This window comes from Pteronotus mesoamericanus, unplaced genomic scaffold, assembly GCF_021234165.1.
Source record: "Pteronotus mesoamericanus isolate MK-2021 breed Mesoamerican mustached bat unplaced genomic scaffold, CSHL_Meso_final contig_263, whole genome shotgun sequence".
In the NCBI taxonomy this organism is placed as follows: domain Eukaryota; kingdom Metazoa; phylum Chordata; class Mammalia; order Chiroptera; family Mormoopidae; genus Pteronotus; species Pteronotus mesoamericanus.
This window is the reverse complement of record NW_026555112.1, coordinates 4,324,596-4,346,467: the sequence shown is the minus strand read 5'-3', so window position 1 is coordinate 4,346,467 and position 21,872 is coordinate 4,324,596. Positions and strand designations below refer to the sequence as shown.

At 39.9% G+C, this 21,872-nt stretch overlaps 1 protein-coding gene across 2 annotated transcripts; it reads left to right on the top strand.

The window, feature by feature from the left end:
* Nucleotides 1-7,559: 7,559 nt before the first annotated feature.
* Nucleotides 7,560-21,069, top strand: TMEM263 (transmembrane protein 263). 2 transcript variants are annotated; one of them, XM_054574582.1, is made up of 4 exons: nucleotides 7,560-7,583; nucleotides 7,777-7,892; nucleotides 17,365-17,431; nucleotides 19,601-21,069. In XM_054574582.1, the coding sequence occupies exons 3-4, from the start codon at nucleotides 17,368-17,370 to the stop codon at nucleotides 19,885-19,887; spliced, it is 351 nt and encodes a 116-aa protein (XP_054430557.1). In that variant the 5' UTR covers nucleotides 7,560-7,583; nucleotides 7,777-7,892; nucleotides 17,365-17,367; the 3' UTR covers nucleotides 19,888-21,069. The 2 variants fall into 2 exon arrangements, with proteins under 2 accessions (XP_054430557.1, XP_054430556.1); XM_054574581.1 differs by lacking the exon at nucleotides 7,560-7,583 and having other exon boundaries at nucleotides 7,705-7,892.
* The last annotated feature ends 803 nt before the right edge of the window (nucleotides 21,070-21,872 follow it).

Below are 21,872 nucleotides of genomic sequence, written 5' to 3'. Positions count from 1 at the left end.
TTATAAAAGTAGCCACTTAATACTAATTAAAAGTATCTTACTTAGAATGATATATGAGATTCACTTATATTGTTGTATTACTAGTTTGTTCCTTAAATTTGAGATTTCATTGTATATATGTACCACCATTTGCTTATCCACTCACCAATTAAAGGGCACTTAGATTGTCTCCAGTTTTGGGCTATTATAAAATATTTGTCCAGGTCTTGTGTGAACATGTTTTCATTTCTCTTGGGTAAATATCTAGGAGTGGAATAGCTGGATTATCATACAGTAAGTATATGATTAATTTTATAAGAAACTGCCAAACTTTTCCCAAGTGTTTCTACTATTCTGCATTTCCATCAACAATGTTTGGGAGTTCTAATTGTTTCATATTCTCAACAGCATTTGCTGTTTTGGGTTTGATTTGCATTTCCCTGATGACTAATAATGATGGCATGATTTATTGTGCCATCCTTATATCTTCTATGGTTATCATTCACTTATGCTAGTATTTTAAAAAATTGGTTTGTCTTGTTGAGTAGTAGTCCTTCACATATTCTGGACACAGTCATTTGTCAGATATGCATTTTGCGTATATTTTCTCCCAGCCTGTTGCTTATCCTTTCATTTTCTCAAGTGTCATCCAAAGAGTGTAAGTTTTTATAAATTAAAACTTTTTCTTTCATGGATTGTGCTAAGAAATCTTTGTGCCTCACCCAAGATTACAAAGATTTTCTATGTTTTCTTCTAAAAGCTTTATAACATTACATTTAGATTTATGATCCATTTTGAATTATTTTGCATGTGGTACAAGGTATTGGTTGACAGGTTGAAGTTCTTTTTTTCCTTGCGAAACAATGTCCAATTATTCCAGCATCATTTATTTCTTTTCACTATCTTCTGATAAGGTTTCATTTAGCAAACACTCTATATATAGAATCTACAAAAATGAAGGGAACCTGTCAGCTTTGGTGTGACAATCCTATGGCTGGAGATAGGAGGGCAGTTCTGTTCTTTTGACTGGGAAAAAATGCCTAAGTACTATGCTTCCCACTTTACAGACATGCACAGTATAGAAAAATCTAAATTGTCAGTGCTCTCTAGCCAAAGATCACCTGGAACATGCCTGTGGTAGGACAAATTGAGCTTATTGCTTGTTGCAGCAAGGGAACACATATGATCGGAAACTGCTAGGCATCTTAGTAAGAGGGTGTTACAAAGGAGTTATATTGAGATCTTGGTTTGTGTCAGGTGATTTAGGGGACTTTGCTCTAAAATTAGATGCTGTTGGAAGCAGGAGTAATTCTGTGACTGGGTAGCTTAATAAATCTTTATGTAGAAAGAGGTTAAGACTAGAATGAGACTAAAGCTGCAATTTGTAAAGAAGTAACAGCCACTCATATTAGTTTGATATTTTCAGTTTGTGTATTCCATCTGGTTGCTTGAATAAGGTTCATGTTTTTCTCTGTGTTCAGACATGGTTATGAAGTAGTTATATTTTTGTCTTGATCCATCATGGTCATAGAGTGACACTCGCCCTTCCTTCCTTCCTTCCCTTCCTTCCTTCTTTCGACTATGCTATTATAGTTGCCCCAATTTTCCTCTCTTTCCCCCCTCCACCTAGGACCTCCCCCTCCCTCAGGCAATCCACATTCCACTGTTCATGTCCATGGGTCATGCAGAGGTTCTTTGGCTACTCTATATCCTATACTGTATTTTACATCCCCATGGCTATTCTGTAACTACCTCCTTGTACTTCTTAATCCCCTCACCTCATTGATGGATCTGGCATCCATCAAAATGCTCTCCATATCCATGATTCTGTCTCTGTTCTTTTTTGCTTAGTTTGTTTTTTAGATTCAATTGTTAATAGGTATGTAATTATTGCCATTTTATCATTCATAGTTTTGATCTTCTTTTTCTTAAATAAGTCCACTTAACAATTCTTATAATAATGGTTTGGTGATGAACTCCTTTAGTTTTTTCTTGTCTGGGAAGCTCTTTATCTGCCCTTCAATTCTAAATGATATCTTTGCTGAGTAGAACAATCTTGGCTATAGGCCCCTGCTTTTCATGACTTTAAATATTTCATGCCAATCCCTTCTAGCCATCAAAATTTCTTTTGAGATATCAACTGACAGTCTTATGGGAACTCCCCTATAGGTAACTAACTGCTTTTCTCTTGCTGCTTTTAAGATTCTCTCTTTTAGCATTTTAATTATGATATTGTCTCGGAGTGGGCCTCTTTGTACCATATTGTTTGGGACTCTGTCCTTCCTGGACTTGCATGTCTATTTCCTTCACCAAATTAGGTAAGTTTTCTTTCATTATTTTTTCAAATAGATTTCCAATTTCTCACTCTTTTTCTTTACCTTCTGGCACTGCTGATGCAAATGTAGGATCACTTGAAATTGTCCCAGAGGCTCCTTACACTATCCTCCTTTTTTTTGGATTCTTTTTTCTTCTTCTTGTTCTGTGTGGTTGTTTTTTGCTTCCTTATATTCCAAATCATTGATTTGATTCTCAGCTTCATCCACTCTACTGTTGTTTCCCTATAAATTGTTTTTTAATTAGTGTATCCTTTGTTTCTGACTGGATCTTTTTTATACTGTTGAGGTCCTCACTAAGTTCCTCGAGCATCCTTATAACCAGTGTTTTGAGCTCTGCATCTGATAGATTGCTTACCTCCATTTTGTTTAGCTTTTTCTGGAGTTTTGATCTGTTCTTTCACTTGGACCACATTTATTTGTCTCTTCATTTTGGCAGCCTCCCTGTGTTTGTTTCTATTAGGTAGAGCTGCTATGACTCCCTGTCTTGGTAGCATGGCCTAATGAAGTAGGTGTCCTGGAGCATCCAGTGGCATAGCCTCCCCTGTCACCCAAGTTGGGTATTTGAGGTGCACCCTTTGTGGGGGCTAAATATGCCCTCCTCTTGTAGTTGAGCCTTGGTTGCTCTCGGCAGATCAATGGGAGGAATTTACCCAGGCCCGTCAGCTGCAAGGACTGCCTATGACCACTGACGAGCAACCTCTGCCCTCTGTGGAGGATCAGCTGTGTCAGGGCAGGGTGGTGGTGCTCCAATGGTCTGTAGCTGTCCACTGGGTGCATAGGCTCTGGGGTTTCCCAGGTGGTATAGGCCAAGATCAGCAATCACCTGTTTTGCCCACAGCCACCCTGCCTGAGCTATAAAGCAATCTGAGATGGCTGCTACTTGTGCTGGGCTTGGAGATTCCCAGGTGCAGCCAACCTGTGAACCTAGGCTGCTTGCTGCTACTGCTGGACCTGGGACCCCTTAGCAAGAGGTATGAGGGCTGGGGTCTCACTGAGGCTGGCTGTTGCTTGAGAGGATTTATGAAGTTATAAAACATGAGCCAAGATCAGCCATTCATATGGCAAAGCAGCTTGGCTAGACCCATAAGTTGGGTGGCACAGGATCTCTGGGGATCTTCAGGGTGGGGCAAACAGTTAGCCAGGTTGATAGAATCTCACATATGACACCCACCTGCCAGCTCTGTGTGGGAAGGGTTCAGAAAAGGGACCTCTGCCCATCTTTCTGTCTGGTAAAAGCTGTCCCCCAACTCTAGCCTTGATGCCAGGCACTTCAGTTTCTCCCTGTGTGCCACTGGTGGCTTTCAAGCTGCTACCCAGGTGCTGGAGCTCAGAGGGAGTGAGTCTGATTAAGTCTGTGTGTGGGTTCAAGAGGAATGGCTCCAGATGCTTCTTCCAGCAACTCAGTCCCCACTGGGTTTTCAGCCAGAAATTACGGGGGTTTACTTTCCTGGCACTGGAACCCTGGGCTGGGGGGTATGCTGTGGGCTTGGGACTCCTTGCTCCTGAAATAGCCCTTCCGAATTTTTATCTCCTACAGGTGGATATGGGATCAACCCATTCCACACCACCAGCCCTCCTACCACTGGATGGATGTGGTTTCTTTAATTCCATAGTTGTCAGACTTTCATTCAACTTGATCTCTAATGGTTCTGAGTGATGGCTGTTCTATAAATTTAGCTGTAATTTTGATGTGGTTGTGAGGAGGCAAGCCGTGTTTACCTATGCCGCCATCTTGACTGGAAGTCAGAGTGACCTTTTCTGATGTTCATGTTCTCTGAAACTGTTTATATTTAATAGGAGACACTAAGACCTAGCTCTGCCAGGCCAGCTCCCAGAAACACCAAAACCCAGACTATAGCATCAGACCAGCTACTCAGTAGGGACATCTTTTTTGTTTTTCAGAATGCAGTGGCTAAGAACTGAGGACCTAGAGTCAGAAAAAAATTGTGTTCTAATCCTAGGTCTGCTCTTTACTAGCTATGGGCCATTGGATAAATTATCTAGCTTCTCTATGCCTCAGTTTCCTTATATGAATATAGGGATAAAAAGAGTACTTGCAACATTTTATTGTTGGGAGAAATGAGGTAATACATACTAAAAGCTTGTATCAAATAAATCTTAGTTGTTGTTATTACATCACAGAAAAAATTAAGAAGGATATTGGGGCAGAGAAGGAAAAACCAACAATAGTCCAGGTAAGTCAGAGTAGTAAAAATGTGAGGATAGAAAAGCAAAATAATTTACATTGGGTGGTAGTCCATATAAAGCTGTTAACTGTCCAGTTTATTTCCAAATGCCAGGACAATGCATTACATCCATAAAAACATTATGAGTCCTGGCTGGGTGGCTTAGTTGGTCGGAGCATTGTCCTGTACACCAAAAGGTTGAGGGTTTTATTCCTGGAAACCTGCTTCGGGGCACATGCTATAGGCAACCAACTGGTGTTTTTCTCTTTCTCTCTCCCTTCCTCTCTCTCTAAAAATCAATAAAAAGTACCCTTGGGTAAGGATTTTTTTAAAAAATGGTGAAACATAGGAAAATGTGTGGACCTTACACCAAATGATTTGTCATTTAAATGAGTTCACACAGAAACACTGAGAAGAGTGGTTGGCAACTCAACAATGAAAACCATTACTGTGCATATGCTAGGAGGGCGATTTGTTTGTTGGATAGAAGGTTGGATTGTCTTCCCCTTTAATTCCAGTGTACTATCAGCCTATAAATAACTTATTTCTTGCTTTCATGTTTCTGGTTTCTAGCTTGCTTATTTCTGGCCCTTACTTTTTGAACTACCCCACCTTGTTAAGCATGCAATGTCACATCTAATTTCTCTAGTTTTTCAATAATGCAAAAGGCTCTGTGTTACCCACTAGAGCAGGGGTGTCCAACCTTTTGGTGTCTCTGGGCCACACTGGAAGAAGAGTTATCTTGGGCCACACATTATATGTATTGTGACACGTAACCACACACACAAAAAATCACATAATGTTTTAAGTAAATTTACAATTTTTGTGTTGGGCCGCATTCATAGCCATCCGGGGCTGGATGCAGCCCGTGGGTCACAGGTTGGACACCCCTGAACTAGAGGAAAACTCAGCCATTTAAGAGACTGGATGATTGACAAAAGCTATATTAAGAATTTGTTCCATTAAAAGGACGTTATTGCCTGAAGGCACTAAGGACTCATTATTTTAAGATATTATACCGTATTTCAAAAATAACATCCAGAAATAAGATTCACTTTAATAATCTAAGAATGGGATTTCAGACCAGTAGTCGAAAACTGAGTGGATTCAATCTATAAAATGAATAGTGCCTAATTTCCTTGCAGCTCCTTCTGCTGCACCAAAGTAGCCCAAATAAAGATAGCATCCCTCTGTAGAAGCCATTCCATCAAGACCGTAACATTTTTCATTTTAGGTCTAGGGGTGGGTGGACACTGAGTGGTGCTATTCATTTTATAGGTAAGAATACTGAGGCAATAAGGAATGATTAGTATCATGCTTTTAAGAAATATGTGACCTCCTAGACTTGCAGGTTTAGAAACTTACCACCTCACCCAAAAGCTCCCCTACATCTCTGTTGGTTTATGAGATGGTTTCAACTACTGCATGGATTATGGCTTTAGTAACTGCAAAAATTCCCAGGATGGCTCCAGCTTTAGCAATCACTCATACTTTAATAATGATTATGGTAAATTTTCTTGGAGAGAAACAAGTGCAAAGGGAAGGAAGAAACACTGTAATTGTACACTTCATAACTTTGCCTAGCGTTCACCCTCAAAAGACCACATATGATGGAGAAAGCTTTGTGTGATAACAAAAAAACAGAGTAGGTATACACCTCTTCACATGTGGGGTAAACACAACAATCCACAGATTCTTCTAATAATATAAATCATATTTTAAAGTGACAAGATTACTTAATGTACTCTTTAAGTCCTGGAAAACTAAAATATCTTCATGGTCTCAGCACAATGGTCTAAGTGGATTTGATTCACTGCTTTGATAAATCAATGATTCGGCTGAAAGCATTAACTATATTTAGTCCACTCTATTGAAGAAGACCTGGATCAAAGTCAGCTTCTTCCAGGGTGCTTTCCTTGGTTGTCCTCTTCTCAGCCTTGTCAACAGTTACTCAGTTGCACCACCCTGCTTATTTTGCGTTAGAAAAATACATTACCAGAGGCCATTTATTGGTTGCTTCACGTGTATGTTTTGTATTGTTAACTAGATGGTGATGATCTCACAGTAGCCTAGGAATTCAGTTTATAAAGACCTTTCAACCTCAGTATCTCTTGCTTCTCTCAAAAACCTCTCTCAAAACTGACCTACTGTCATCTTCAATTGATGGGTGTGGAAAGAGGCAAAGTAAAGTTAATAGACACCATTTATACAGTTCGGCAGCCTCTGCACAACTTACCTCGTTCGGTACTAGCAAGAGCCTGTGAAGTGGAAATTACAAACCCGACTTGGAAGCGCAGGGTGAGAGGCTTCACATCGCACAGAGCTCAGGTCCAGGCAGGATCCTCTTACCAGCACTCCACTCTTCTCACCACCACCCAGAATGGCAGGGGGGCGGCCTAAAGCCAGGTTTCCTAATTTCCAACGTACTTCTCTTTTCACTAAACACCTATTCTTTTGGGCAGATTTCGAGTCCCTGGAGCGCCCGGGCCACTGCAGTAAGAGTGGGGCGACCATGATGAACCAGAGGGGTGTTACTGTCAAAGAGCTCAATCCAAGGGCGAGGAAGACTTACAGTAGTAGTAGTAGTAGTAATATTACTAATACTAATAACCTGAGCACTCTCTCTAGTTACCCTTATCACCTTGACAGTCAAGGCATGCAGAGTCCTAAAGTAAAAGCCTGAGAAAAGGCCCTGCTTGTCATTCCCCCAGGAGAAGCAGGGGGGGGGGGGGGAAGGATGATACCCCAAGGCAAAGAAAGAGCCGAGGAAACTGGCGACCATCCCACCTTCCCTAGGGCGAAGGTTCTGAATTCCGAGCGACCGTTATCGCAGCGGAACGGCGGCTTCGGGTAGCCCCGGAGGCTTGAGCTTGAGACCCGGGAGCTGCCGCCTCGGTATTCCCAGGGCTCTGCGCCCCTCGCCTGATCTGATTGGATGGCGGAGCAGGAGGGCGGGGAGACCCCTGGAGGAGGCGCGCGCGCAGGTCGGCCAGGGTTTCCCTCCGAGGCACCCAGGGGTCGAAGGGGCGGGAGCAGGCTTCGGGGGCGTCGCGCGTGCGCTGTCGGGAGGCGTCAGGCTGGGGTCTGCTGCGAGGGTTGGGCAGTTCGAGAAACGGGTGGGCACCGGGGAGGCCCGGGGTGCGCGTGCGCGTCGGAGCCTGAGCAGGGGGAGGAGGCGGGAGCTGAGGAGGCGCAGAGGGGGCGGGTCGGCGTCCGGCGCCACGTCCGCAGCCAGAGGCCGCTGCCGCCGTCAACGGTGTCTTCTGGCTCCACAGCTTGAGGAGGCGTCTCCGGAGCCCGCAACCGCCCGGGGCAGTGCCAGCAGCTCAGGCCTTCTTGTTTCTGCCTGCTCCCTCCGCCCGGCTCCAGGCGGCGGCCCCCGATCCTGGCGGTAAGTCGTGCTGGGAGGGCGGGGGGCGCCGACCCAGCTTCCTGCGCTCTTCTCTGTCGTCTTCTTCCGTTAGCTCTCCTACCCCTCACCGCCTCCCTCTCTGTGTCTGGCTGCTGCGAGTGGGGCCTTAGGGGGCATTGAACGGGAAAGGGGGAGGGGCTGGACGGTGTTGGGGGCAGATGGAGGTCCTCTGGCGGGGTTACCCCTCTTTACCAGTCCCTCACTCCTCTGCGGTGGTTTGAGATCGGGGACTCCCCTAGGAAGCCTTCACCTCACTCCTTAGCTCCTTGGGTGTCATGCTGGGAGAACGGGGGAGTCAGCAGCCTGGGAGGGGAGAGGGATGCAGCAGAGCGGTGTGCTGGGCTCTCCGCCCCGCTAGCTCCTGACCTGTTGATAAAGCACCCTCTGGGGTTCTGGCTCACAAACATTGGACCCCAGTGGACGTTCCCCGTGCTCTTAGCGGGTAAGAAAGCTCTTACCCCTGCGCCTGACCTAAACTTGAAAGTGTGAGATTGGAGAGAGGCGCTTGCAGCGCCAGGGAAGACTGGGGACCGCTTGAGCACCCGTCGGTGCCATCACTGCCTCCAGAGTCTAAATTAAAACCGTGCCTGCTAAGCACACGCAGCGTCAAGACCGGTCCCCGAGCTCCCACTTGCTATCAGATCCTTCCTCCTAAACAGATCGCCTCCTCTGTGTAAGGAGACAGAAATTCAGGAATCCTAGGGGAGTGGAGATGTGCTGGGTGTACAACGTGGAGCGGAGGGAGGTGCTGAGCTCAGCCCCAGCCACGGCTCCTCCAGGGTCATTTTCTGCCTCTCCTGCCACGTCACTCCCGCTGCTAACGGAGGGAAGAAAAAAAAAAAAAAAAAGCTTGCTAGTGCTTAAGGGATCAGCGGGGGAAGTAGGGGCCCCGAGGAAAGGGTGACAAATATCTAGAGAAAGAGGAAAGTTCTTATTTGATCTATTACACTCCTGTGAACGCCATGCTAATGCCAATGAGACTTTACTACTTGTGATTATTGGCTCTATGCTATTGTTTAGCCTTTAAAACTTGGACTGGTTGTGGATGCTCTAAAGGACTCCCCAGGAATATTGATACCGCATCAACAGATACATGCCTGTGTATGTCCATACCTCTTTTTTTTTTTTTTTTTTTAAGAGCAGAGTACCTTTAATAAACCCATATGCATCCGGTTTTGATTTTTTTTTTACATTTTCGTTTCTTTAGCCATTGTTGTAACAGAGGTACCACAAACCATATCCAGTAAAAATTTGTCTACATGTAGGGATATAGTTAGACAAACTTGAAGTAGTTCTTGTGTATTAGATTTTTCTTTTTTTAACTCCAGGAAAATCTTTACCTATCTTTGTTTCAGTCATTGAGTACTTGCTATTTTGCTACTTCCTGAAAATATCTCACTGGATTTTATATATACAAACACCTTCAGAGTAGGGCCTCTACATGCTTGTTCAGGCTGAAATCTCAGTACTTAATATAGTGTCTGACACACAGTAGCACACAAATATCTGGAGAGCTAATGAAGTAATATCTTAGTGAAGATGGCTCCTGTACTGGTTATCTGATTTGACAGTGTATTGTGTTTCTGATCAATGTTTCATTTAAGGGCAACACTTTGTCATTTTGATACTGTCAGTTGTTACTTGCCACTAGGTAATCTCAAGTTTTACTGGCAGATTTTTTTCTTTCCTGCCAGATTCAGTGTATTTCTTGTAGTCTGTTTGCTGTTGACTTAATAGGCAAGGCCTGTCTTTAAAAGTAGCCTGTTCAGGATGGCTGATTAACTAGAGGAGCCTGAAAACAGTAAGCTGGTGTTTTACTTACTGCTTGCTGGTGTATATATGTTAAAGCTCTGTATAAATATATTTGAAACCCCTTGTAGTTATTTGGCAAAGAACTCACCCTCGCATGGGAGGGAGGATGTGGCAAAGTTCCTATATGTAGAATATGAAGAAGAATTTAGATTATTTATAGTCTTTTTCTTATAGGGAAATTAGTTAGCACTTACTGTTTAATAGCAGGTTTTTGAAGCAGTGTTGAAGGTAAACTGTTACACCCTGTATTTTGTAGTAGGCTTTACATAGCTTGTTAGTACTACTTAGCTTCCTTTAGTAAACAGAGGGGAGTATAGCCACAGGCAAATTTATGTTCTATTTTCAGACTTTGTTTTCATTTTTAATGAAAACGTGTGTGTGTGTGTGTGTGTGTGTGTGTGTGTGTAAAGCATTACAGATATCCTCGAACAACACTGATTCATCTGTTTTCCTTGAAAAAAGAAAGCTTCCTAAGAGGCATTGTTTACTTATTTCTAATGTAGGAAGAAATTATCCCCAAGAGGAGAGTGTTATTATTAATCCTTGCTCAGTATTTGCCAGCCGCTATAGCTATGATACTATTATACTGGACAAGAACTGCCAGTGAATTGCTGTGTATAGCAAAGAAGTCCTTCACATTTCAGTTTCTGAAAAAAGCTCACACCTAAAACCAGCTTTAAGTTGGTATAGTTTATTCACATCAGGGCCAAAGGGTAAAACTAGTATATGTCCATATGTTAAATTGTTTGTTCTGCCCTAAAGGCTGTTTTCTATTTTTGCCTTTCTTAGAAAAGTACATTTAAAAAAAAAATAGAAACTTGTTTGCATTATGAATTCCTAGAGAGAAGATATCATTTTTTTTGTTTGTTTTTGAATGAAACTAAATTGATAAGTGCAGGAAAAATGTATCCACACTTAACTGTAAACTCTGGTTGAGAGTACTTCTCTGTGTCCTTAGTCATACTGAAAACTTCAGTGTCCAGCAGGGTGCCAGCCTGGCACATGGCTGGGATGCAAGTATATGTTGATGTCATGACTCCATGAGTTTAGGGCAGAGAGTGTACGTAGAATTTAATAATTCTGTTTAACGATAATACTTAAAAGTTGTCATTTTGACACTTTTACTGTTAGTTGTTACTTGTCTCCATGTGTATACTTATAAATTGTACCACATTATTTACCTTTCATAGTTGTAGGTGAAGTGTGCGTGTCTTCACAATTCCCATTTAAGGCCGGCTGGAATGGTGATAATGGAACGGACGATAATGTAGAAAGTATTGGGTTGGCCAAAAGTGTTTGCTTGGTTTTTTCTGTAAGGCTCTGTTCGGGTTTAGCCATCTGTAGCTTCATTCGAAACAATTTTGTTAGATTGTATGGTATCAGCATGGTTTTAAAAAAACTTACCAACATTGGTGAATTTTTGTGTAGCCATTTTAATATTGAAGATGGAAGGAAATATGCAGCATTTTGGGCATATGCTTTTTCAAGAAAGGTAAAAATGCAGCTAAAAACGCAAAAATAGTTTTGTGCAGTTTATGGCCAAGGTGCTGTGACAGATGGAATGTGTCGAGAGTGGTTTGCAAAGTTTCATGATGGGAATTTCTTGTTGGATGATGCTCCGCGGTCAGGTAGTTGAAGTTGATAGCAATCAAACTGAGACATTAATTGAGAACAGTCAGTGTTCTATCATGCGGGAGGATAGCTGACATTCTCAAAATATCCAAATGAATAAAGTTGTTGGTGAAAATGAAAATGTATCTTTTATTTTATGGAAAAAACTAAACGGACTTTTTGGCCGAGCTAATTTTTCTCCTTAGGGATAATATCCTTAAAGAGGCACTGCACCAGCAGTTTGACCCGTACGTGCACGCAGAGGTTGGGCATGGTTTATGCGAGTAGAAATAAAGATGACATTATAGATAGTTAAGGATTTTAGCAAAAATACTTTTATAAGGTAATTTCGTGTCTTAAGATCAAATTGAGAATTCAGAAAAATACATATATATTCTAAATATGGCTTTTACACAATTTTTATTCTAGAGTTCTAGAGGAATTTTAATACTGCATACTTGCTGTTAATACCAGTAATGCACAAGAATCTCAAATATAAAATATATATATATATACATATATATATACACACATACAGAACAATGTGGCCTCGTAGGATATTCAGAGCCCTCTTGTTGCAAGTTCCTCTGGTCTAGGGAGCCTGGCTTCCGGCCTGACAGGACTCCAGATTTTCTGCCTTATTTATTGATAATCCTGTTGGAAACTTTAGCTGATGATATTAAATGTAACTGTGGATGTTTGTGTAAGAGTTACCTAAATTCCTGTATTTCAACTTTTCTACCAAAAATACTCCCGTCTTAAAAGCAAAGTCATGGGGGATGTGGGAATGTGGTTGGACTGGGAAGAGAGGGCTGGCAAATCTGAGAATACCCTGAGGCAGCTCCAGGCGAGAATGAAATTTCTGGGATGTCTAGTATCTTTAAAAATTCCCAAGCACTTTAACTTTTTAATTAGTGGATATTTAAAAACAATGTAGTATTTTAAATTATTATGTAGTAAAGTGCATGCACCATGTCTCTCTTGTGGCTCTTGAGGCCCCTGGCATACCGTTGCCCGGTCACGAAGATGTACATTTGAAAAGCATGATGCTAGCTTAAAGTGTGTGTGTGTTTTTTTAACTGCACATTTGGACCATACATTGGTATGCATCTTTTCTTATGATGCTTAAAATTAATGTGGATACAGGTGATATTTTTATCCCACTTATTCCACAAATAGTTTGTGTCAGTTTATAGCAAAAACATGTACCAACAAAATGGTAAGAATATAAGTAAGTTATTCAAATTGCAGACCAGGGAAAACAGCATTATGAGTGGAAGCTTCAAGGAGGTGTGGAGTTGGGGGTGGGAGGGACAGGACACAACAAAGCAGGTCACAGAAACTTACCAGGTTGAGCAGGAATTTTAGCTTTAAGCTTCCTGGAAGCCAAAGGGAAAAGGGAGACATCACACCTTTGTCATCTTTATACAGGAAAGTACATAGGTCTCAAAAAGAAGAAAACATGCTAAATATTTTGGGGAAACAAAAGGGTTTTAAATACCTCTAAAGAAATCTCTTCTGTAGAGCTCCATGTCAAAGCTGTCAAGTCATATAGTTAGTGGGTAATTCCTTACCAGTGCGGTGTGGTCACTTTAGGAGTAGCATGCATAAGGCTGTCTGTCAGCGCTTCCTTTCCAAGGACATAATCATGAATAAAACTCAGTGATGTCGTTTTCCTCAAGTCAGCCTTTTGTGATTCAAGTACATTGTTTTACAGATGATCAACTTGTGGATGAAAACCTAGAATAACGGTATATTCTAGAGCTGCATAATCTTTAAAAATATCCTTTATGTATATCACTGATTTCTAAGACTTAAAAATATTTATTTTTCTTTAATTACAAAAGTAATATCTGTTTATGGTAGGGAATTAAAATATAGATGTTAAATATGTATTTCTCTCTCTCTCTATGTATATATCTAGATTGCCAGTAGGGGGTGGGAAAAATATATACTGGTATGTGTGTTTGTGTATAAAATTTTTCCCACCCCCTACTGGCAATCTGTCAGCACTCTGATATACTTCCTTCCAGTATTTTTATGTGCATTAAAAAAAAAGTTGGATCAATAATGTATGCCTTTTATATTCTCTAATTGTAACATTAGCATTTCCCCATAAATTAGCTTAATGTCTGCATTGTGTGTGTGTTTTAAGAAGCTTAAAAATCCATCTCTTGCCTTCCATGAGGCTGTTCTCATTTGACTGTTAATTTTCTGGTATACTTTGTTTGTTTTTGTTGGCTCCTCTTTCACCTCTGAAATATGAGCAGTCCAGTTATCAGTCTACGTCTCTCTCATCACTCTTTTCCTTGATCATATCACCGCTGCTCCACAGCTTCAGCTATCACTTCAAACCACTCTGCAGAATCTTAAAACGAACTCTGACTTCATGCTGAGTTTCAAGTCCCTTAAATCCAATTGCCTGCTAAACTTCTGTGAATGCCCTGAAGGCATCTTAAATACAGTTGTTCAGAAACAATCGCTTCTTTGTACCTATAGTCAAAAATTATGTATTATACGCTTACTTGTTAGAGGGTAGATCTTAGGTTAAGTGTTCTTATAACAATAAAATTTTAAAAGTCCATCTTCTCTCAGAACTTAATGGTTTCTCCTTGCCTGTCCCATGTCTTCATCATCGTCTCTGCCTACCTAGTTGCTCACACTAGAAATTTTACATCCTATATTCTATCTCACATTAATACCAAAAGTTATGTTCTACTTCATACAAAAAATTCAAGTTCTTGAGTGTCCGTGTATCAGGCATTGATATGGCTCTGCGGATGGAACAGTGAACAAAACCAAGCCTTGTTCTCCTGCAGCTCACATTCTAGTTGGAAAGACACAAAGTGAACAGATACATGTATCAAGTGACAATAAGTGCAATGAAGAAAATACACCAGGGTTAGGTGATAATGCTAGGGAGAGGAGTAGGAGTGTGCTTATCTATCATAAGGTGGTCAGGGAAGACCTTTGACAAAGGGATATTTGCACAAAGACCCGAAGGAAGTAAGGAAGCAAGCCATGTATGTATTTTGGGGAAGACCCTTTCAGGAGAAGGTAAGGAAGCTGCTTGTTGCTAGAGGAAGGAGCAAGAGGCAGAAGGTAAGAGATGACATCGGAGTGTTAGATGTTGGGGTTTGGAGGTGGAGAGATGGACTCCGAATTTTATTCTAAGAAAAACAGGACACAACAGGAGAGTTTTAAGCCAAGTATGACATGGCTGGACTGAAAGGTCTGGTCTTCCAAGAGTGCAAGCTTGGAGACCAGATAGGAGATTTTTGAGTCCAAGTAAGAGATTATGATGGTTTAATTGATAGTGGTAGCAGCAGAGGTGACAAGGAGTCCTACGCTGGATTTATTTAGGTGACAGTATACCGATGATTAGGTGGAAATGTTAAGAGGAAATCAAGAGTGACTCCTAAGTTTTTGCCCCAAACACTTACTTAGACAGGAAAAACTGGCAGAGTTCAGATTATTATTCCGTCTCATTGAACTGCTACCGTAGCCACTTACTGTATTTAATTTATCCTTTCTAATCAGTTAGCTGCTTAAAGCACAGGCTCGACAATGTTACTCTGCTCACGGCTCCTCATTGCCTTCCCACAGGAGGATGCAGTCAGTCCATATTATTTAGGTGGATTTGCACTTGTCTTTTATGCCGTCATACCAGTTCTAATCTTCTAAATGGTGGTCTTTTAAAAAAATAATTACAAGATCTATGTTGAAAAATTAAGAATAGTTTTTAAAAGGGATTCTGCATTAGGAGGAAAAGGTAAGATTCTTAGTAGTGATTTCTGGGATAGATACAGGAAGGCAGTTTTGAAATGTATGCAGTTACTTTCATCCTCCTAAAATATGTAAGACACATATGTGTATGTAATTTCCCCATATTTCTGTACAGGGTATGGTAGCATCTCTATCAGTGAACAGGTGATCTGGATTTGTATGTGCGTGGTATGCAGATACTGGGATTACAGTGATGGATAAGATAGACAAAGTGTCTCTCTCCCAGGAACTAACAGTGCAGTAGGTAAGAAAAGCAGCTCTAAAATAATTATTCTTTAGGAAGGGTCACATATATTCTGCCAGGAATATCTGTATGTTTTGTTTTGCACTTGTTAAACAGTACTCTCGCCTTAGAGTTAGGGCTGGAATATCTAATTTCTATTTGATATTTCCTGAACAACAAGGATCTCTGACGTTATTTGTCCTTTGCCACACAGGTTATATAGTCCAGGTGGGATTCAGATTCAGACTCTCTGATCCCAGAACCTTAAACATTATGCTGTACAATTCCTAATGATGTTACCATGAGGATAAATGAAAGACATGCAAATATGAACAGAAACAAATTTAACATTCTGGTTTAGGGGAGTTTTAAAATTAAGGCAAGTCGGTCAAGAACTCTTCTCAGTAATGTATCACCTGATATTTTCTTTTTTGTTTGTTTCTTGTCAGAAACTACGTGTCTTTACTATTACTTTAAATCTTGTGGGGGGCGGGGGGAGATACCGTGCTAAATTCACAAACCGGACCAGCATGGGATTAGTGGCCCGAGTCAGGGTTTTCACTACAGCAACTAAAAGATACTTATTTAAGCACCTGACATGTACTACTAAGTCCCATGTGACACAGGATTTAGGTTTTAAAGGCACTGCAAGCTGAATTACATCAAGTTGAAATTACCTTTGAAAAACCCCACATCTAACAACCACTACCCCTACCATCCTCATTTACCACCATTTTTGCCTCGATTATTGAAATATAGATGAATTTTTATCTGATCGTCTGGTACTTTAAAAGCATTAGGAATCATAAGGAAAGGGAGACCTCCTTGACTTTCCTTTGACCCCCTGAAATTAACCACTTTGTTCTGAAAGGAGCTGCAATACATTGAGACTGTTAGGGTCAGTCTCCTGAAGGGTCTTGCTCTCCTGTTGTGTGTTCTCCCCCCAAGAGCCAGAACAGTCTTTTGAAAGCATAAATCACAGCACATCACCCTTCTCTGTTCAGAGCCTTTCACGGGCCCCCATCTCACGGTTAACAGCTGGCCGCCACGGCCTGCTAGGGAGGGCCTGTGCAATCCACACCTCACTCTTTGACCTCTTTTTCTTACTGCCAGTTTGGCAATGCCTCTGCCAGTTTCCTGCTGCTTTTTGATTTATTTCACTTAGCATACTGCCCTCCGGTCACAAGTGGCAGGATTTCACAGACCCCTTTTAATCTCTGTTGGAGAGGCACAGATACAGTAATTTAGGGTCCGTGAGGATACTTAGTTGGCTGCCAGGACCGCACCCCTTGTTATCTGGCCAAGCAAAACTCTTAGGCCAGTGTTGACTTGTTTTAATCTTTCAAATGACTGTAAGAACAAATATTTTAAAACAGTAAAGGAAATTGGGCAAAGAAAGTTTAACTATGTTTTCTTCATCCCAACTTAGAATTTTTTTTTTTCTACTTGTAGTGGTAATCATAGTACTTTTTTTTTTCATGGTAAATTTTGGATTCTTTTGTTATCTATTTATAAGAGCACTAAAAACAATAAGTAATTAAAATCCATCTTAGTGATTCACATTGATAGTGTCATCTCTAAAGGAGGATGCCATGTTTTTTTAGAACACTTTTTAGTTATAGTATAGGTGTTTCTCTAAGTGTGTTGTGAAATACATTACAATTAAGTTGGGTAATATTCTGTAGAATGAAGCACTTAAAAATTTTTGTCTGCTAACCCTCAACTTTCTTTCAGTCAGTCATCTTCAATTTAACTGAAGTAGCAGTAACAACATGGGAAAGCTTGTACTATTCCTGCCACTCTTTGGTTGATGTTTAAGATTTATATTGTCGACTAGTGTAATTAAAAGTATTTCTTAAACACCACAAAGTAGGAGAGAAACAAGGTGAAGCAGTCTAATTATGGGTGTTTAAACATGCTGTTTACCTTAAGTAAAGTCAATTAAGTCTTCATTGAACATGTGATAAGAAGCAGTCTCACACGTTGAGGTTAAAGTGAAATGTGTTATATGTTTTTTAGATCATGAATCAGGCAGATAAAAATCAACAAGAAGTCCCATCTTACCTAAGTGATGAACCACCAGAAGGTAAGTATGCATCTGTAACACTTAAGAATAGAAAAAAATACCCAGCTGAATCAAAGTTCTGTTTTTATTAAAGTAACATAACCATTTACCTTGTCAGTTAAATAGATTCCAAAAGTAATGGGTGGTAAACTTTTTAAGCCTCTGTAAGAAAACACAGATATTGGTGAATGGAGGCCATAATGTAATTGTTTGATTATATAAGATCTATTTTTTCAGTTACTCTTATTTTGAGACAATTTCACAAGAATATCATGTCATTTGTAGAGTGGGGTAGGATGCAAATGAAAGATGGACTGTTTAGTGTTGATATTGTACATTTAAAAAACTCAAGAGGTCCTTGAGATTTGTTGTTAAACTCCCATCATTTCATTATAATTGGTAGCTGTCTTCCTGTGTTATACATGGTGTCAGGGTCTTCTTAAATTCTCTTTTAGTTTGAAAATTGTTTTTATCTTGAACCATTTTATTCTGACTTTCAAAAATCCTTGGAAACACTAACTGTACAGCTAAATGTCCCAACGGTACACAGAAAATGCCTGCAGGCCTTTTGAACTTTATGGTTTGGTATAGAATATTATTACACTTAATTCAAATAGTAATCTCCTTAGACAACTGCACGTTTTGTACAGGACAATCACAGTAGGTAAGAAAAAGAATCAAACTGGAGAATAAGGGATGAAGTGACTGACAGACCGACTGGATTAGCAGGTGGGACTAGGATGTCTCTAGGAAGAGGCTGGATCCGAACTTCCAGCCCTACGTATTTTATTTTGTCCCAGTTCTGTTACTCACTGTCCAAAACTTTCTTCTTATATTTCTTATGTTGGTAGACAAAAACGGAATTGCTAAAAAATAAACACAATGAGCAGTTCATACTTAAGCCTAAAAGAGGATGGGGGTAACTAAACTGATTAGTTTTAGTTTAGTGGAGGAATAGCCTAGAAAATTATTAGCCCACCCGTGTTCCTTGCTGTATTTTTTAGGATGAGAACTCTGAGTTTTGAAAAGAAGTTAGGGCTCAGTGAGAAAGTTAATAGGGACTTTGTGAGAAAGTCATCAGGAAAGAGAGAGATAAAGGGTGTCCGGGAGCATGACTGTCAAGGAGAGAGCAATGGCTGTGCGTGGCGGCCTGCTAAGCACGAGGGGTCTGCAAAGTGAATCATTTATATGGTGGTAATTAAGAGCACACTGTAATTAAAGAGATCAACAGCATTAATATTTATTTAAGAAAATTGCCTCCGACTGTAATTAAGAAATTAAAAAAATTTTTGTCTTTATTAAATGTGCACCAAGTTTAGCATAGTTGCATAATCCTACATGAGGTATTCAGTATGAAGCAGTTACCTGTTTTATCCTCAAATCAGGATTTTCCCCCTTCCCTAATGTTACTGACCTTGACTACAAAAGAATTATCAATTACATAATCCTGTCTATCATAATTTTATAATTAATGCCATAGTTCCCCCTTATCCACAGGGGATACATTCAAAGACCCCCAGTGGGTGCCTGAAACCTTCGACAGTACCGAACCTTATAAATACTGTTTTCTCTATACATTTATGCCTATGATAAAGCTTATCTTATAAATTAGACACAGTAAGAGATTAACAAGAACTGATAAAAGAGAACAGTTACAATGAAACACTGTAAAAGAAGTTACATGAAAGTTGTCTCTCTCAAAATCTCGTACTGTATGTGTGTGGTGTGAATACACCAGACATTGGGATTGTTCATCTCCTGGGGGAGGGAGGGGATGGTCCAAGATTTCATTATGTTCCTCAGAGTGGCACACAATTTAAAGCTTATGAATTGTTTATTTCTGAAATTTACTGTTTAATATTTTTAGACCATGGATGACTCTGGGTAAGTGAAACTGCCTAAGTGAAACTGTAGATAAGGGATGAAAACTATATATTCAAATGCTTATCTGTATCTTAAGCCTTTTATTTCAGCTATTTTAAAACTTATATTAACTATGCTTATTATCAGATAGTTTCAATAAAAAATTCTATTTTTATAGATTTAGCTATTGCTGAACATGGGAATTTGTATTTATGTGATTGGCCTTCTCAAAACCACCTCCTGATTGTTAGGAAGTCTTAGGTTACTTAATGATTTGTACTGTTCTTATAAAGACATATATTTAACTGTCTTATTTTCTCTCATTAGGTTCAATGAAAGATCACCCACAGCAGCAACCAGGCATGTTGTCCCGTGTGACCGGGGGTATCTTCAGCGTTACAAAGGGAGCTGTTGGTGCCACTCTTGGTGGTGTGGCTTGGATTGGTGGGAAAAGTCTGGAGGTGACCAAAACAGCTGTTACAACGGTGCCTTCAATGGGAATAGGGCTGGTGAAAGGGGGCGTGTCTGCTGTGGCCGGAGGTGTTACCGCGGTTGGATCTGCTGTTGTGAACAAAGTGCCCTTAACAGGAAAGAAGAAAGACAAATCTGACTAAAACATGGAGATGCGCTTGTTCTCCACAGCATTATGATGCCAGTGGCATTGAATTGCTAAATTACGGACCACACTAAGTCAACTGTTTTGGACGTTTATCTTCTTAAACTGCTGTGTTGAAAGTATTGATGACTGGCTTTCATCTAAAAAGAAGAGACCAATACTAGCACAGTGTATGAAGGTTTCTCATACTTAAATTCCAGCTTTTTATCTGGTAAAATGTTACACTTATTCAGTTGTAACTGAAGATATATTTGAGTATTTACTATGTCTTTTACTTTAACTAAAAATGTGAAAGTTGAATTTAGTAGATGATCTTTACAGTTCCATGTGTATAACGTGCCAGGTAACTCATCTGCCCCTTAAGAAGGGTAACTTTGACCTACATAAACTGTAATTTTGATGTGCCTAATAGTTTCAGATGTCTTTGTTTTCTTAATAATCCTAGTTGATTAGGCCAAGAGGCATTCGTTTCTTATTTAAGCTGGTAAAAGTAGCAGGATTTAGAGAAATTTAAAAGATAAATGGTTTTATGATCCTGAGTGTTAACCATCTTTTGTTAGACATGCGTATTAATTTAATCAATGCCTTATAAAACATCTTTTCTAATACCCTGAATATGTGCAGTTCTTAGAATTATATATGGATTCTCTTAAAAGTTGTTTATGAAAAATTAGTTTTCCCTAAGAACCTCAGGAGTGATAGAATAAAGGCATTTCTTGCTCTTAGCAGATAAGATAGTGCTTGTTAACTTTCTGTTAACTGTCAGTAGTTATAACCAAACTATGCTTCAGCCTGGGTTCATGCTCCATCGTCCATACACCTCACAGTGCCTAAGGAACATTTCTTTGCTGGTCAGAAGATATGTTGGTAAAGTTTCAGATTAAGGAGAAACAATCTTAAATTCTTAAAAATTACCTAGCACATCCAATAAAAAGAATTCTTCCCACCTATTTTATCTCTAGGATGGCTTAAATTATTAGGGGTACTTCTTTTAAAAAAAAGATAGTAAAAGAACCACAAATAAGTGGGGTTGACTTTTAAATTGAATGAAATGGGCTCCATAGAGTAGTTTTGAATGTAAAATATTTAAGTGCTCAATGGTTTATAGACTTTTAAAACCTTATCGTACTCTCCTTTAAAACAACTGTCGACTTTGTATCATCTTCCAAGTCAACTTCAGGCACGGAGTTGAATTTTTTGATGATGAATGATCTGTCATGTCTTAACATATCTCATAATATCTCATTCTCAAGAAAATGACTTAGCTGAAATTCATCTTTTTGGTTTTTGTTTCATAAAAATTTAAAAAGTGTATACATATTTGACATGCCTTATAATCCAAACCCGGAAAACAATCTGTTTCCTTTGCATCTGTGTCTGGAAGTTTGCCTCCGTTCTGAACGGTTTCCCGCACGGCCCCCTCACGAGGGAGGGGAGGAAAGGCACAATGCTCTGGAGTCAGTCAGTCGAACAGCACCTCTCAGAACTCAAAACAGATGACTCCAGCACAAGGCTGAAATGTCTGCTTGTAAATGACTAAGTTTTACATTCATAATGTGGATTAAGAAATGGATAAGGACATAACTTTTAAAAGTTTCATAAATACCAGGAGGGATTTTAAGAAAATCTACAAAGGTTCTTGAACCTTTTCTACAGTAAACAAAACTGAAGAGTCTTTAAGGAGCTCAGTTCATCAGAAATTAAACGGCCATTTCATGCTGTACTACTTAAGGTAACCTTGTTGGTGTATCTGGTCAGATATCATAATTAGAATAGGGTTTGAAAAAAATCCAAAATTAATAATAGATGACCACAAATAATGATCTAAATAATGGTAGTGGAGAACCTGTTTCCTGCTATTTGAAAGAAATTATTGTTGGTTTGTATTTCTAATTTATCTCTAGTCATAGGCTCTGCTGTGCTTTGTACCTGAATTTCTAAACTTTATTTCACTGTATGCTTGCATATTTATAACTGCGTGTC